Genomic DNA, 18,348 nt, shown 5'->3' with positions numbered 1-18,348 from the left:
CCTCTGCACAGCGATCAGGCTGCGGCTGCATGGCAGCCAGAGGGGGACTGTCGCAGGCAGATCCCGGCTGCTTGTCACCATCTCCAGGAGCACTGGGCAGCAACAAGTGAAAGCTCAGTCCAAGTCTCATTATCCAATGCATCACCCTATATACACCTCACCCCACAAAGAAGCCCTGCTCAGCAGCAAGGCCTCGTGGTAGCAGTTTCCTCAGTCTGTTCCTGATGTCAGCTTTGGAAGAAGAACCCAACCTGCAGAAAGTGCCACTGAGGAAATTCTCTTTTATTACAGAGATGTGACATGGGAGGCAACCTCTACCTTCGTGCCAGATACATATGTTAAAGCCTTTCGGTCAGAAAGATTAAGTTCACGTCTTTGGAGAAGTGGAGGGGATGCAGACATTCCTGGAGAAATGGAATTGTCACAGATAAAATGCCCAAGGCACAGGAGGTCTCAGTAAACATTGGAAAAGACTTGGGAAGAGACACGAGGAGCTTATTGCTGCTGAAAGACTGCTGATTGAATGAGCTTCTTCAGGGCGTCTTTGAGCTCCTGGTTCCTCATGCTGTAGATGAGGGGGTTCACTGCTGGAGGAACCACTGAGTACAGAACAGCCACCACCACGTCCAGGGATGGGGAAGAGAAGGAGGGGGGCTTCAGGTATGCAAACACTGCAGTGCTGATAAACAGGGATACCACAGCCAGGTGAGGGAAGCACGTAGAAGAGGCTTTGTGCCGTCCCTGCTCAGAGGAGATCCTCAGCACAGCCCTGAAGATCTGCACATAGGACAGTACAATGAAAACAAAACACTCAAAAGCTGAAGCAACAGTAACCATGAGAAGCCCAATTTCCCTGAGACAGGAGTGTGAGCAGCAGAGCTTGAGGATCTGGGGTACTTCGCAGAAGAACTGGTCCACAGTATTGCCCTTGCAGAGGGGTATGGAAAACGTATTGGCAGTGTGCAGGAAAGAACCGAGAAAAGCACTGCCCCAAGCAGCTGCTGCCATGTGGACACAAGCTCTGCTGCCCAGGAGGGTCCCATAGTGCAGGGGTCTGCAGATGGCAACGTAGCGGTCATAGGCCATGATGGTGAGAAGAGAAAACTCAGCTGCAATGAAGAAGGCAAAGAGAAATAACTGGACAACACATCCTGCATAGGAGATGACCCTGGAGTCCCAGAGGGAATTGGCCATGGATTTCGGAAGAGTGGTAGTGACAGAGCCCAGGTCACGGAGGGAGAGGTTGAGGAGGAAGAAGTACATGGGGATGTGGAGGTGGTGGTCAGAGGCTATGGCAGTGACGATGAGGCCATTGCCCAGGAGGGCAGCCAGGTAGATGCCCAGGAAGAGCCAGAAGTGCAAGAGCTGCAGCTCCCGTGTGTTTGCGAATGCCAGGAGGAGGAACCTGGTGATGGAGCTGATGTTGGTCATTTGCTGCCACTGGGTATAGACCACTGTCCAAGAAGGAAATAACAGTTACAATTTAGTGGAGACTTTTCTGAGCAAAATCAAATACATTTCCCAGTACCCCTCTCCCTCCTAAACACACACACTCACACACACACACATGCATGCTTTTTTTCTTTTTCTAGGAGACATTGCATCAGCTCTGAGGTTGGAGCTGCTGTTGGTGCTGTCTCAACGCGCCGTAAGGAGAACAACCTCTGCCCACCGTCTGCCGAGGAGCCAGTCCTGCTCTGCAGCGGTGGGTTCATGGGAAATATGAGGGTAGGGGTCAGTCCTGGTGTTTGACCTTGTCACATGAAACTGCTCCTAATGCAGCAGGGCTTGTCCGCCTTTGCACTCCCACTGCTAAGGACTGGAATAGCAGAAGACATTTCAAAAGGTTTGGGGTTTTTTTACAACTCCCTTTATCTCACCTCTGTGATGTGCTTGGATCTCAGAAACCCTCAGCACTTCTGCAGCAGCTGGGGAGCACAGACCAAGTCCTGCAAGGCAAGAGGATTGCCTGTGGTTTAATGCAGAGTGAGGGGAGCTGGTTTGTCCCTGCGTCTTGTTCCCATCTGCCTTGTGCTTGGACCTTTCTGAGGTAGAGGGTAATATCACACCACCTCCCAGACACCAACACTGCAGGGCAGTTGTGCTCTGAGCCCCTGTGATCTGCAGCAGAGAAATGGAGGCGTGGCTGGAGAGCTGCCCCCTGGCTCTGCTGGAGCTCTGCTGCAGAGGAGGTGGTTCATGGCTTGGAGCCCACAGCCCTGAGGGCAGAGGCTTTGGTGGGTGGGAGAGCGGGCAAGGGGGCTTGCTCAGAGGAAGGGCTCTGCACTGGAGGAGATTATATAGAATTTACTGAATTCTTCCTCCTACAACCTTTCTGGTTTTTCTTTCCTCTCATTCCCTGATCATATTCCTGCTGCCTGGAGATCTTCCTCCTGGGAGGTGTTTCTCTGTTCCATCTCTACTCCCTGTCAGCACTCACAGACCCCATCCCAACTGCTGTGCACTCACCCCGGCCCTACAGAATCCTGCCTGTTTGCAGGCAACTGCCTGGACATGTTTTCCTGTTTGGAGATTCAAAAGGGTAGAAAAACCTGATGGGTCCAACAAAGGTGATGCTGCTGCTGTCCATAGTCAGAAGAGTGGCTGAAGGCACTTTAGGAGTGTCCTAGCAGACCTACTGACAACTCAAAGATACAGCTCAAGCATCTCAGTGACTTGTTCAATCTGGAAAAATTTTTTATCTCTCTTTCCTCTCCCCCTCCACATCCCCTCCTGTGCCCTGCCCTCAGAGTAGGAACAAGTAACACAGACTCTGGAAAACTTCATATCTTTTTAGTAGACACTCTGTTGACCTTCCCCTTGAAAGCTCCCAGTGCTGATCTGGTGCCGTGAGCAGCCCTGACCCACACAGCACCCTCTGGACAGCCAAAGGATCCTGCTCTGTCAGGGTCACTCCTTCCATCCACAGCTTCTCCTCACCACTCTGTGGGGATCCCTGCAGTGCAGGCTGAATGCTGACTCTGGAAGACAGCACAAAGACCCCTGGAGTACAGGGAGCCCCCTCTGAAGGACAGCCCTGGGCACCCCTGCCTGCATGGCCCTGCATTCATCCCCAGAAGAAGGCAGCCATCATGGCCTGTCCCTCTGACAGCACAACAGGGAGGCCCTGCTCTGGAGCACGTTCTTCTGCTCTATCAAAGAGATACTGTGAGAGACATCCTGATAGATCCTGTAAACCGTGGGATGTACCAGCTTGAGGAGACCCCTCCAGGAACGGCACCTGCATTGTCCAACAGCCAGAGACTTACCATGTTATGGACTGTGAGGGTTGCTCCCTCAGTGAGTGCAGAGCACCCTCCTGCCTCACACTGCTTTTAACCTCTCTCTGCCTCAGTCCTCTCCCCTTGCTGCCTGCAGGCAGTGCCCTCAGCCCTGTTGTGCTTTGCAGAGGAGCTGCTCCTGGGCACAGCTGTCTCTCTGCAGAGCTACCTGGTTGCCAGGAGCCCAGTTCAGCTCAGCAGCACAGAACCAGCCCAAGGCAGCATTATGTCTACCCACTCTGGCCTCCCTTGAGGTGTCTCTTGGTCTCCAGGACAACTTGCTGTGAAACAAACTGAAGCAATCACTGATATTTTCTCCCTCAGCTCCAGAGACACAATTTCAGCAGTGGCACTTCTCCTATCACCAAAAGAGTTAGCTCCAAGTATCCCCTTTTCTTATCCCATCTTTAGGCAGGACAGCCAGAGCAGGACAGGCTGGGATCTCCTTCACCCCTGCTGATGGAAGGCATTCAGATGAGTCAACTGAGGCATCTCATCCTGGGTCTGTAGTCCTGGGACTCAAAGGGGATTCAGCTCCCCCCAGTGCCTGCCACAACCCCACAGGAGGTGGGATTCCTCTTGTCTCTCTTCAGGTGGGCATTAAATGGGCACCTGCAGGTGAGCTCCTTTTCGAAGCTCCCATGCTAACTAATGGAATTGAAGACCAAAACTGAGGAGTTCAGATGAAGCTGTCTGCTGGCATGTGAGATGGCAGAGGTGGTCTAAGATATGTGCAGGTACAAACGGAGCAGTTTGTAGAGACAGGGCAACATCTGGACGCATCCTCTTAGAGGCTGCTTTCGCCAAAGGAAATGACAGCTGATGCCCAAAATAAGGGCAGTTGAACCTGTCGCTACTAATCATGTTCAGGGTGGCCTACAGAGGCAGTCATCTGAGTAGTTCGTGTCCTGTACCATAGGAAGAGCTCAGTCTCTCTCATCCTTCTGCTGTATTTACTAGATCACCACTGACTACATCGGCAGTTGTTTCATGTTTATCCCCATGTTGACACTGAGAATTTAGGGCAGCCACTCAGTTTCATGTCCAAATCCAGGCCCACAAAGCTACATGTGATGCCAGGGCTGGCAGGGACAGCAGAGGACCTAGAGGAAAGCAGTTTCCCTTTGGGGTGTGTGTGACAGGTCCCTCCAGATGGCATCACAAAGAGTGCGACTTGGTGTCTCTGTGCCATTGACTGATGCCTTCAGTCAGAGCTATCAGCCATCAGGTGCCATTAGAGAGGCAAGGTCTGTCCCTCCTCTATCCAGTAGCTACAGGTATTGTGTAAACACAAAGCACAAAAAACTGGGCTCGTTACTCACACCTACGATGACACTGTCGAGGAACAGCACAATCCTTTTTGCAGTGTGCCTGGATACATCTTGTCCTCAAGCAAAGCCTCCTCCAGGCCCAGCTAGAATCCTTATTCTTTAAAGCATTAATCCTTAACTGAATTCCAACTGAAAAGGTAATGCAACAGGCACCAAAATGAGCTGTGCTGCATTAGGAAGAGGTAAAGAAGAAACAGGGAGTGTGGGGCCACTGCTGAATTTAGTAAGAGGAGGTCTAGCTAGATCTCACATAGTCTATGACCTCTTTGCCTCCGTTACCGCCACCAAGGTCTCCCAGGCCTTTGAGCTTTGAGGCAGGACTCAGGAGCACAACAACCAGTGGTGGGTGGGGATCAGGCCAGTGGTTAGTTTTGCAGACTACGGCCTTACCAGTCCGTGGGAGCAGAGGAACTGCACCTTAGTATGCCTAGAGAGTTTTTTTACCAGGAGGTGCTGGTCTGTTATGATCCTAGTTAAGAAAGGTACTCTGATTCTGTGAGGTAAAATGCTGTTAGGACTAAGATTGTAAGGAGAGAAAAGTATTGATAGTCTTTCTTCCTTTTAGGTGGTGGGATGCCTGGGTGGTGTAGCATCAAATGGTAATCCTATCCACATGCAGAATGCCTTGCAGACCCTCTCCACAGAAAAAAAAGTGTCTTATTTCAGTCATTCAACCTCTTCTTGTATTTCCCTGCAAGGTAACAACTCTGTTCATCATCTCTAAATCCAACAGAAAGGATGTTCTCATGAGAACTTCATGCTACATGGCTAGATGGAGACAAGGCCACGCAGGTGGTGGAATGGTCAGTACCGAGTGGGAGCTGCCTGCAGGCTCCACTGTGACAATGAGCTGCTGAGGTTGTCCTGCTGCTGAGCGATCTATGCAGCGCAGCACGAACTGCTTAGTCTACAGTGGTCTTCTGGTCAGGAGCAGAGCTCAGTTTTCCCTGTGAGCAGTCTGTGCTCTACCTTGGTGCGACAGCTGAGATGTTGCAACCCGAATGTGCATGGACAGGAGGAGCTGGAGCACGGGCAGGAGGAGCTGAAGCCCCATGACTTGTCACAGTACTGTGAAGTTTTTAGATTACTTGAGATGTGGTGGGACAGATTTCTGAGCTTGGGTGATGCAGTAGAAGGATACAGGCTCTGCCGCAGGGAGGATGAGTACCAGGGGGATGCTCTCTGCGTGAAGGAGCACCTCGGATATATGGAGCTCCTCTAAGACCTGGGTAACCTGTTTGATTAGCTTTTATGAGTGAGGATGAGAGGAGAAGTCAGCAAGAGTGACTTTGTTTTGGCAGTTACAAACTACTTGAGCAGGGTGAGGAAGCAGAAGAAGTCTTCTGTCTGCAACCCGAGGAAGTCTCAGGTCAATGAGCAGGTTCCCATGGGGGACAGTAACTGCCCTGGCATTCCCCAGCCAGGCAAGGAAACAGGGTGTCAGCAGTCTGGAGGATCTTGGGACAACTTGTTAACACAGCTGCCAAGTGGGCTGAGAAGCGTGATGCTCACCAGGACCTGGCCCTGGCTCCGGGATCAGGGATGTGATCATCAGTGTCTGCCTTGGCTGTCGTGACCAGAGAATGGTGGGGTCCCAGGTGCCAGGAGTGAGGAAGGCCAGTAGTGGAGTACAGATGGGTGAACTCCAGAGACGAAGATTTTGACATACCTGGGAGACTGATATTGGTAGTGTCGTGTGTGGATAGTTAGGGCTTGACGATCGGAAGATGTCGCGCTGTACGGAAAGACAGGGCCCCTCTCTGAATAGCCAATAGCGTTTAGCCTGTGACGTAAGCAGACGGAAGTGACACCGTAAACCTAAGCTATATAGTGCTGTGCTACTCACCAATAAACGCCATTTGCCATCCACCACATTGGCGTCTGTGAGCTGATGGCCAGAGCGGCCTGGGGTTGGTTGCCGTGCCGTTCCTGAACCAGGTCGCCACGCCAACGAAGGCAACAAGTGGTGCCGAAACCCGGGAAAGACTCGCCTGGAGTCGGGTGAACGGCGGCCGGAGCGGCAGGACCAGCCTGGCGGGGAGGATGCTCCCGGACCGACAAGGAGGATGGAAGCCCTTGTGAAGGTCGTATCGCAATTACATAAGCAGTGGGGTATTGATTGTAAGCCCAAAGATTTTACTCTCGCAGTTGTGAGGCTTTTGCAAATTGGGGTCATTGACCAGCCGGTGGATATTCTCCACCCTGAGGTGTGGGATAAGTGCACTAAAGCGTTAGCCGAGGAGACGATGTCCTCGGGTTGTGGGAAAAACCTTAAGTCGTGGGGGAAAGTCGTGCAGGCCCTGCAGAAGGCCATACAGGAACAGGAGACCTGGAGGGCGGCAAAGAACTGTTTGTTGGCCACCCCAAAATTGGGAATCGGGGCAGCCACACAGAATTTGCACCCCCCAGACGATAACGGCTCTGCTGAGCCTAAAAATCAGCAAGAGGGCGACACGTCCCCTCTATTCCCGAACCCCGACCCACTTACGGAGGGACAGAAACGAGTTAAATCCTTCTGGGGCGGGTTAGCCGAGGAGGCTAGGGGCACCGCGAAAAAAACAGAGTCTGAAGAAGTCTGGGCTAAACCACCGCCCTATGCGCCCCAAGATGGCGCCAAGCACAAAGGAGAAGGGCGGGGCGAAAATGCCCTTGGCGCGAACAGGGAAGGAGTGCTAGAATTAAGAAGCGCACACAAACGGGAGGGGGAGGAGAACAAGAAAGAAAAGGGTGATAGGAGCGACCAAAAAGGGGACAAGAAAACGAGCGAGGGGCAGAGAACCAATCAGAACGTGCATTTCAAAAAATGCTCTTATCGGGTAAACACCCCGCTGAGCGGAAGGCGGGGCGAGTCAAGAGGGAGGGAACGGCCCGCCCACAAAGGAAGCGGGCAGGGCCAAAGCCCGACACAAAGGCACTGGAAACCGAAAGTAACCAGTCAGTCGAGTTCCGACTCCAAATCAGACACTAGCTGGGATGAGTGGCTCGCAACTGATTCAAACTTAGCAGAGGAGAAAACAGAGATAGACAAAGTCAAGAGCCAAAATATCCCCATCCAAATTAAACAGGAACCGCGAGGGGGAGAAATCCCTCTCACGGACTGGAGGAAAATAAAGATTGCCTGCTCCGACTGGGCCCCATCGGCCGCGCTAGCGTTCCCGGTCCGGGTGACGGACGGGGGACAGAGGGTCCACTCGCCAATAAACCCTAAGGATATACAAGCGATTGTTAAAGCAATCGCGGATAAAGGGCTTAATTCTGCCATGGTCTCCACCCTCATAGATGGTGTCTTCGGGGGAGATGATATGCTCCCGTTCGATATAAAACAGACTTGTAGATTAATCTTTGACGAGGCAGGGATGATCGTTTTTAAACAAGATTGGGAGGACAACTGTGCGAGGCAACTAGCCCAAGTAACTGGGGCAGATCATCCACTGCATGGCTTCAGCCCGCAGCGGTTAATGGGCACAGATCCCACAAAGATTACCCCCCAGGCGCAAGCCCAGGGCCTGCGGGCCCATGAAGTTATTACAACTACTCGTGCGGCCACAGAAGCTATTCGCACAGCCTCTAGAGTCATTGCCAAACCATCACTATGGTCCACAATAAAGCAAAGTGAAATTGAGAGCTTTACACCATTTGTGTATCGTCTCCAAGCGGCGGTCGACTCTTCGGCCTTGCCTGCGGAGGCAAAAGGCCCAGTCATGGCAGAATTTTTGCGTCAGCAGTGTAATTCAACAACCAAAGAAATCCTGCGATCGCTACCGGCGGGGTCAAGCATCGCGGACATGATTAAGCATGTCGCGAAGGAAGAGCATCTAACCCTGCCGCTGTCAAAAAAGATGGAAAAGTTAAGTGGTGTCCACTTAAGTCCGTTAAACCAGACCTCCAGAATAAAACTAATGAAAACTGTGAGTTTTTGTTCACAGGGCCGGATCATCGGACACCCCCGTAACCCGTACACCGCGGTGACAAAAGAAGATGACGAGTTGGCAAGTGTCCTGTCCAAGCCTGGAAGTTCCTCACTGGCAGAACCCAGACAACGGCATAATAGCCTCCGCAAAGGGGGACTACGATGCCTTTGTGTGATCCTGATTTTGGAGCTTGTCACTATAGGACAGGCAGAACTAGATTACCATCACCATCAGCCATACAGGTGGATCCTACGGGACCTTGCAAGTGATCGAGTGATAAGAGAAAACATAACAGTAGGACCGATCGCGATGATCATGATGACACTAATTTTTGGACCCTGCATACTGAATAGAATCGTGTCGTTCGTCAAGAGCCGGCTAGAGAAAGTTAACATTATGTTGGTAGAACACCAGCAGCTGCTTTAAAAATGTACCTATCCAGTGCTACCCCCAGTTATCCCTAAAGTTACCTCAACTTTCACCCGTTTACTGTGCCTTATGTTTTTTATTCAAGTTTATGGCATATACTTTTTAAAAGTGTTAAAATTGTTATATTTCAGCTAATTTAGAAATACATTTGTCTAATGTGCCTTATGTTTGTTATCATAAGATTTTGATACTTACATTCTTTACTTGAAGTTTAAGTTAGTTAACGTTAAGTCTTATAGTTGTGTCTAACGAGTAAATCTCAGAACTAAATATTAAACTTAAATCTTAAACCTGAGTACAAAAATTTTCATATTAACCTATTTTGTTAAACATAAGGAGGGGGGAAATGTGGATAGTTAGAGCTTGCGGTTGGAAGATGTCGCGCTGTACGGAAAGACAGGGCCCCTCTCTGAATAGCCAATAGCGTTTAGCCTGTGACGTAAGCAGACGGAAGTGACACTGTAAACCCAAGCTATATAATGCTGTGCTACTCACCAATAAACGCCATTTGCCACCCACCACTTTGGTGTCTGTGAGCTGATGGCCCGAGCGGCCTGGGGTTTGTCGCCATGCCGTTCCTGAACCAGGTTGCCACGCCTCTGAAGGCAACAGGAAAGTGGGAAGCAGCTCTGCAGGGGGAAGGAGATCAGGAAATCTGATAAAGCTTACAGCCTCCTCAGAGCACAAGAATGATCTATCTGAACACTCATGAAGAGAAGCATTCTTCTCAGGAGGCTGAGGACGTGAGCTGTTTGAGTTCCACGGCAAAAAGGCAGAACACAGGAGCTGGAAACAGTAGAAGATACAAAGGGGGAATTTAGAAACCGTTTCTGTGGATGTGGCAATGATGACAAAGCCAAAGCTCCCGTAGTCTTGATACTTGCAGAGGATGGTAAGGGCTGCAAGATGAGCTGATACTGTAACCAGGGTGATGGAATCAGTTAACCATAAATATGAACAATGCTGCAATGTCCCTGCTACAGCCCTGCCCATCTGGACATTAGGTCTGGGAACAGAGGGTTTAGTCCCTAGGTAATCATTAATGTTAAACAATAGTGGTGGAGGGAGATTTTTAATAGAAATAGCGTTACCTAATAGTTGCAGGTGCATTTGTGGTACCTATCTATTGTGTAAATTAACTGAAGCAAAAAGTCATACATCTCCCCCAAAGAAGTTAGTTTTAATTAAAACTAGCAGTTGCCCAGAACTGGTCAAGATGACCCATGCCGCAGGGACAAGAGCCAGAAGAAAACTGAGTTTGCACAGAAACTGTGATGAAGAGGATAAGACTGCATCTTGGGACCCCCGACGACCACCACTAGGAGGCACTGCGCAAGCGCGGGTGGGAGGAGTGTATGAAAATGGACTGATTTGACCATGAAAGGAAGGGCTCATGTAATCAGATAAATATGTGTATTTTGATCTATATAGACTGCACGGAAGGGGTACGGGGTATGCATGTTCGGTGGAATTATCCCCCGTGCATCCGGCGCAGCAATAAAGAATGCCTGGCTGTTAACACTACATTGGTGTGACGAGGTTTTATTCCTGGATTTTCGGTGACAGTTTCTGGTGACCCAGATGGGACCCTGCTTGTGAATACCGACGGATCCGTAGGATCACGGGACCTCCAGCCGGCATCGAGGGATTCTCGAGGAGAACCTCTGATCCCCGGACCAAAGGATTCCAAGTAAGTCCCCTGGAATTTAATTAAGACATTCTTTAGGTATAACACATGCCTGCTCGTAAGTCGCAGTAAAAGCCACGCAGAGTTAGGCTAAAAAGGTACCTTTGTGAAAAATCTCTGCTCTGTGAAAGCCGGTGGAGCGGGGCCCAAGGGTGAGGTCTTCAACAGGGGGTTGAAGTCTCCAAGATCTCAGTAGGGGGATGGGATCCCAAAGGGAGCTCCAACAAGGTTTGAGATCCCTCTGGCCAGTGTCTGTGATGTAGTGCACAATCACTACCACTGGTCATTTGAAGGATGGGCACCTTTCCGAGTAAAAGACCCATCCCACGGGGCACGCCTTTGGGATGTATTTTAAAACACTGGAAAGAGCTGGGGGAGGACCCTTTAACTCGGAAACAGTTAATTGAGTATTGTAATCATTGGTGGCCGTTATATACTCTGGATGATGGGGAGAAGTGGCCGGAGGATGGGACACTGTGTTATAATACCATTTTGCAATTGATGTCGTTCCATAAAAGGGAAGGCAAATGGGAAGAAGTGACATATGTAGATTTGTTTTTCTCATTGAGAAATCATCTGGAATGGCAGAGGCAGTGTGGGATACATCCGCGCATTTCTATGGTAATGGCTTTGGGAAAGGGACAATGTGAAAAAGGTTTAAAGAAATGCTGCGCCAATTGTAGCGTCGGGAAAAAGTGTTTGAAATTTGAGTCTGAGGAGGACGATGTTTAGCTAATGGTAGCACCCCGTCGGAGACGGGGGGATAATCAGGAGGAACAGGAATCCGAGATCGGTAGCCCTTCCGCCTCTCCTCTGGGGGAGGGAGCGGGAGGATTTAGTCCGGTTTCAGGAAGAACGCGGGGAAGAACAGGAGGGGTAGTGGAACCAGCTCCCCTCCAGGCCCCTCTCTGAGAGGCAGTAGGAAATACTGGTCCGGTGACAGTAAAAGTTCCATTTTCAATAACTGATTTAAGGTCATGGAAAGAGGTAGCAGGCACTTATCGAGAAGACCCTGAGAGAGTAGCAAAGGTTTTTGAGACAATAATTAGGACCCAGGACCCTGATTGGAATGATTTGCAGGTGATTTTAGACACTTTGCTTGATGACGCGGAAAAAAGAATGGTACTGAATACTGCTAGGAAACAGGTAGAAGGAGCCCACTCCCATGGAGATTTTCAGGGAAAGGTAGATCAGAACTTCCCCTCCTCGGATACTGACTGGGACCCGAATCAGCCGGGACCCAGGGGGATATTGACCAGATATCAGAGGTGGATTTTGTTTGGTGTTAAACATGCGATGCCAAAAGCGATAAATTGGTCAAAAATTTATGAAGTAAGGCAGGAATTAAATGAATCCCCTTCAGCCTTCATGGAGAGACTGAAGGAAACTGCCCGAAAATATACTAATCTGGACCCAGGAAAAGCCAGAGGAAGCATCACAGTTGGCCTCCGTATTTATGTGTCAGTCAGCCCCTGATATTAGAAAAAAGCTCCAGAAATTAGAAGGACCTGAGTCTAGAGATTTGGGTAAGATGCTTGAAGTAGCTTGGACTGTATATAATAATAGAGAAAAAGAAAAAGAAGTAAAACAGGCCCGGAGGGATAGGAAGTTATTGGCAGCTCTGACTGGGAATAATAGGAGAGGTAGAGGAAGAGGGAGAGGGATGAATGTTGGAGAAAGAGGAAGGATAAATCCTCGATTAACACCAGACCAATGTGTTATTTGTAAGGAGCATGGGCACTGGAAGAGGGAATGTCCTAAGGCTGGGGAATTAGATACGACTCTTCATGCGATCAAATTGATGACTTAAATGAGAAATCATGAAGAGGACCGGGAGAGTCAACCCTAGCTGAACCCCTGGTTACATGAAAGCTAGGGAATGAAGAAATAGAATTTTTAGTAGATACGGGAGCCACTTATTCGATATTAAACACATGTAAATGAAAATGCAGTCATCAGTCGGTAGATGTCGTTGGTGCTACAGGACAAAGAGAAAATCGGCCTTTTTTGGAACCATTGAAATTTAAGTTGGGAAAACAGTGGGTAACACACCAGTTTTTATATATGCCTGAATGCCCTCTGCCTTTATTAGGGCGAGACTTGCTAAGTAAATTAGAGGCACAAATAACTTTTAAGAATGGGGAAACTAAACTATTAATACCAGACTCAAAAGCCATAGAGGCGAGAGTGTTTATGTTACAGGATTCCCCTAAGGAGGAGCAAATTCCAGAAGAGGTGAAAAACGCAGTGACCCCCTTGGTTTGGGCAAATGAAGTTCCGGGACAGTCCAAATTGGCAGAACCGGTAAAAGTGACCTTAAAACCTGGATCCAAACCGGTAAGACAAAAACAATATCCTCTTAAATGGGAGACTCGAGAAGGATTGGAGAGGTTAATCATGAAAATTTTGGAATATGGACTTTTGGTAAAATGCGAGTCAGAATATAACACTCCTATATTACCGGTAAGAAAATCTGGAGGAAAGGAATATCGGCTAGTCCAGGATTTAAGAGCTATAAACCAGATAGTTCAAGATATACATCCAGTAGTAGCCAATCCTTATACTTTGCTGACGTCTCTAAAGAGGAACATAAATGGTTTACTGTACTAGATTTAAAGGATGCCTTTTTTTGCACACCTCTGGATATACAAAGTCAAAGCATATTTGCTTTTGAATGGGAGAACCTTGCTACAGGATGGCCTAAATGCCAAAAATCATTTAGGGAACTTAAAAAGGCATTGATGATGGCCCCTGCTTTGGGTTTACCTGATCTAACCAAAACTTTGGAGCTGTTTGTACATGAGAGGCAACATCTGGCCCTTGGAGTGCTGGCACAACGTCTGGGATCCTGGAAGTGGCCAGTAGGATACTTCTCTAAACAACTCGACAATGTCAGTAAAGGATGACCGGGATGTTTGCGCGCTGTGGCAGCAATGGTATTGCTGATTCAGGAAGCTCGAGAATTGACTATGGGCCAAAAGATGGTGGTGTATGTACCACACATGGTGGTAACTGTTTTAGAACAAAAGGAGGGTCATTGGCTATCCCCCAGCAGAATGCTGAAATATCAGGCTGTCTTGCTGGAACAATATGATGTGGAATTGAAAACCACAACTGTTGTAAATCCAGCAATGTTTCTGTCGATGGAAAATCCGACAGGAAGTCTAGAACATGACTGCTTGCTAACTGTTGAACAAGTCTATTCCAGCAGATCGGACCTGAAAAGATGAACCTCTGGAAAATCCTGATTTGGAGTTATTTATGGATGGAAGCAGCTTTGTGAAAGAAGGAAGACGAACGGCTGGATACGCTGCTGTCACCACCACCAAGGTACTGGAGTCAGGAACGCTGCCTGCAAATACCTCGGCACAGAAAGCAGAACTGGTGGCTTTGAAGTAAGCCTTGCGAATGGCAGAAGGAAAGAGGGTAAATATACGGGTGATTCCAAATGTGCATTTGGTGTGATTCACGCTCATGGGGCTACCTGGAAAGAAAGAGGACTGCTCTCAGTCCAAGGATCATAGATAAAACATAAAGAAGAAATCCTCCAGCTCTTAGAAGAGGTGCATGAGCCAAAGGAAGTGGCAGTAATGCATTGCAAGGCTCATCAATTTGGTCAGACAGCTGTAAACATAGGTAATAGATTGGCAGATAAAACGGCAAAAGAGGCTGCGGAATGAGGTATCCTTGCACTAGTACCAGTAAAACAGATGAAAATCCCGAATCTGAAACCAAAATATAGTAAATTGGATGAGCAATTGACGGAAGAATTAAAAGCACCACAAAATACACAAGGGTGGTGGGTAACGCCAGAAAAGCAGGGAATAGTAGCCCCGCAAGTCATGTTAGAACTTGCGCAAGAAAAGCATGCGCAGACACATTGGGGTGTAGATGCTATGGTCTAGAGTTTAAAATCATCTGCAGTGTGTGTAGGAATGACAGGAATAGTTAAATCGATGGTGGCTGATTGTCCAATTTGTCTCAAAAATAATCCCTTAAATTGGATTTGCCAATCAAATCTGTCTGTGATACAGTCTGGGTGTCTGTCATCCAACCACTCTGAATGGGAATTGCTTTTCTGTAGGTCTCCTGTGTTTTCTCTGCCAGCCATGGCATCTTAGCCATGTGGGCCCAGACTTCAACATTAAATTGCAGAGCTGCCCTGAATTCCAGAAAGGAATGCGTGGATGAACATGAGAAACCTTCCACTAGACTCAGCAGAGAATTAGTACATACAGCTGATGGAAATAAGAGGGAAACTTAGCTCTCTGTATGGCACATGACTCAGATGAATACCTCCACTGGCTGCCCTACACGTGCTCCGGAGGGTCAGGGTCAGTTTCCCATTGGACACCTGCTGTGGTTTCAGTTGGGCAAAGGAGTCTGTCAACAGCCTCAAAGACAATGCTCCCGGATATCATCCTGTTCCTGTTAATTCCTCTGTTAGAGTTTTCAGTCACCTGTGGGGATCTTGGACCACCTCTGGTACACCAGGTGTCACCAGGGGTTTGAGTCTGAACAGGCCACTCCTGGCATCTGTCTCCAGTAATTACCATGGGAGATGACACAAGCAGCTCCCAGGCAGCATGGTCCCATTTTCTGCCCACCTGAAGTGAGGGAAGAAGAATCTTGCCTCCCATTGGTTTGTGGCAGGCATAGAGGGAGCCGAGTCCTCTTTCAGCCCCAGAACAGAAAACCAAGGATCAGATGCCTCAGCTGACTGAGCAGAATCCCTTCCCTCAGCAGGGGTGAAGGAGATCCTTCCCTGTAACCGTCTGGGTGTCCTGTCTCATAGTGGGACAAGGAAAAGTGACTCTTATGCCCAGCTGTACTCTGATTAGGAGAAATGGCTCTTCTGGAAAGAAGTGCTTCTCACCAGCTGAGGGAGGCAACATCAGTGATGACTTCAGCCTGTTTCACAGCCAATTCACCTGGACCCCCAGGGACATCTGGAGGGAGCCCAGAGGGACAGAGTAAGTGCTGCCTTGGGCTGGTCCTCAGCTGCTGAGCTGGGCTGGGCTCCTGGGATGGAGGGAGCTCATGGCAACTGCACAGCACTGCAAAGAGAGAGCTCTGCCCAGGAGCAGCTCTTCTGCCAAGCGCAGCAGGGCTGAGGGCACTGCCTGCAGGCAGCGAGGGTAGACAAGAGGAGTGAGAGGGACATTGAAGGCAGTGTGGGGTGGGAGGATGCTGAGAGCTCATGGAGGAAGACATCTTCACAGCCCCTGATGCGGTAAGACTCTGGCTGCAGGGCAATGCAGTTTCGTTCCTGGAAGTGTCTCCTAGACCTGACACATGTGACAGCTTATAGGACCTGTCAGGACGGCTTACCTAGTTCTGATGGTATAGAGGAGGAGGACGTGCTCCAGGGCAGCGATTGCCTGATGCACCATCAGAGGGACAGGGCAGGATGTCTGCCTCCTCCCAGGGATGGCTGCAGCTGTGCCAACTTAGGGGTGCATGCAGGGGTGCCCCAGGATCTGAACAGAGTCCCTGCACCCCAGGGGACTCTGAGACAGGGCAGGAACTCTGTCACCTGCCAGGATCACCACTCAGTGTGCCCGGGAGCTCCCCATGGTGCTGTGGGGAGCAGCTCTGGGTGGCAGGAGTGGTAGGGCAGGGTAGGGTCCTTCTGCTCTCAGAGGCTGCTGCATGAGTCAGCGCTGCTCAGAGCTCCAGATCATCCTCAGGGCACTTCTGAGGGCTCCTTCCTCCTTCTGAGGAGCTTCCTTTGAAGAGGAGGGTCCAGGCAGGGATTACCTGGAAAGGAAGGTTCTTCCCTTGATTCATGCTGTGGAGTTGTAAAGGGGAAAGGAGCTTCTAATTTTACAAGTGACTGAAAGTTTCTAACCATTGTGTGGCATGATCAGTAGGTCTGCTAGGAACCTCATAAACTGCCTTCAGCTCCCCCTAAGCCTGCAGGCAGCACCAGCATCACCTGTGCTGACAGCATCATGGTTTGTCTGACCTGCTCTTTACCACCTGCAAGCAGCGAAGTGTCCCTAGACTGTTCCCTCCCATGGGGAATTTTCTGTAGGGTAGAACTGAGCACACAGATGGTGAGAGGGGTTCTCTCAGCATTTGCTGTGAGGAAAATGATGTGGGAACAGAGAAGCAGGTGGGAAAGGTCCAGGAAGCAGAGGTGTGGGCAGGGAAGAACACAAAACTAAAAGCCATAATGTCATGGGAAAGAGAATTGGGAAAATTCCCTGTCATCCCCTCCAGGGCAGACCCCTCCTCTGAGCAAGCCCCTATGCCCCCTCTCTGACCCAGCTAAGCCTCTGTGCTCATGGCCGTGGGGCACAAGGCATCACCCGCCCGCGCTGCAGCCAGAGCTCTGGCAGAGGAGAGGTGCCTCTCTCCAGCCATGGGCCCATTTCCCTCTGCAGTGCGCAAGGGCTGAATGCGACTGTCTCACAGCATTGGTGTCCCGAAGGCTGCAGGCACAGCTGCTTGAGGTGATGACTTTCTCTCTTTGTGTATCCCTTGGTGCAAGGACCCTGGTGCCGCTCTTTCTTTTCCTACCTGTCAGTGCTGCTCCTATTGGTGTTCTGGGTCTCTGAGGGTTTGGGGGAGTTTCAGACACTGAAGCTTCAGAACATGTGCAGTTTTTGAGACACTGACTCTTCAAGCCATGCCAGGCAAGGTTCTGGGTGGCAGTGAGGTGCCCCAGCACCCTTCTAACCTGTGGGGCTCCAGGAAATGTGGGCTGTAGTCTTGGGAAATGAATGGCTGTCCCCAAAGAAGATCCTGTCTGTAGAACACTTGACCATTTCCCTGCAGTGTCCTGCCAGGCTGTGAGCTTGACACCAGACACAGCTGTGTCACAGCATCTTTGTGGTACCCGAGACACCCATAAAGAAACCCCAGAGGTGCTAAGACTATAGAAATGATGCTGAGCAGCCGTATGTGGCCAGCTGAAACGTGCCCTGCGTGTCCTTGCCTAGAAATGGAGTGTGGAGGCTGCCTTCGGGCACCCTGGGAAAGAGGGAGAAGTTTGGAGATGAGAGCTTTGAATATGGACTCCACTACTCTCAGCAAGGTCCGGCTTCTTTTGAGGGAAACACATAACTATGATCAGCCTTCAACTCAAGCACATGTGAGTGCTGGGTATCTGGGAATAAGACTGATGGATAGACCATCTTCCCCCCGCCTGCAGTAAGTGACAGCAAATCCTATTGCCACTCAGGTCTCGTGAAAGAAAAGCTGAGCATTTCTACCTTGGGAAAAGACTCCCCAGGATGAACAGGAGTATCTGAAAGAAAAAAAAAATGGAAAAAACCCACAATGAAAAAATGAAAGATTTTAGCTTTCTTCCATGAAAAGTCTCTCATAACATGTCACTGTCTTTCCTTCTTCAACAGTCACCCATGCCCAAATGCATGTCTAACAGCAGCTCCGCCACACAGTTCCTCCTCCTGGTGTTCTCAGACACGCGAGAGATGCAGCTCTTGACCTTCTGGCTCTTCTTGGCCATCTACCTGGCTGCCCTCCTCAGCAACGGCCTCATCATCACAGACATAGCCTGTGACCACCGCCTCCACACCCCCATGTACTTCTTCCTCCTCAACCTCTCCCTCATCGACCTGGGCTCCATCTCCACCACTGTCCCTAAATCCATGGCCAATTCCCTCTGGGACAGCACGGACATCTCCTATGCAGGATGTGCTACCCAGGTTTTTTTTTTTTCTTCTTCCTTGGAGCAGAGT

The 18,348-nt window shown here is 49.7% G+C and overlaps 1 protein-coding gene across 1 annotated transcript; it reads right to left on the bottom strand.

The window, feature by feature from the left end:
- Positions 1 to 495: 495 nt before the first annotated feature.
- Positions 496 to 4,285, bottom strand: LOC142359751 (olfactory receptor 14J1-like). Its single transcript, XM_075412170.1, has 7 exons — positions 4,254 to 4,285; positions 3,451 to 3,562; positions 3,111 to 3,241; positions 2,876 to 2,981; positions 2,470 to 2,522; positions 1,529 to 1,539; positions 496 to 1,454 (listed from the first exon to the last, which is right to left on the bottom strand). The coding sequence occupies exons 1-7, from the start codon at positions 4,283 to 4,285 to the stop codon at positions 496 to 498; spliced, it is 1,404 nt and encodes a 467-aa protein (XP_075268285.1).
- Between the last annotated feature and the right edge of the window lie 14,063 nt (positions 4,286 to 18,348).

Source organism: Opisthocomus hoazin, unplaced genomic scaffold (assembly GCF_030867145.1).
Source record: "Opisthocomus hoazin isolate bOpiHoa1 unplaced genomic scaffold, bOpiHoa1.hap1 HAP1_SCAFFOLD_100, whole genome shotgun sequence".
NCBI classification, from domain to species: Eukaryota; Metazoa; Chordata; class Aves; order Opisthocomiformes; family Opisthocomidae; genus Opisthocomus; species Opisthocomus hoazin.
Note: the sequence above shows the minus strand (reverse complement) of the source record. Positions and strands in the feature narration are given on the sequence as shown.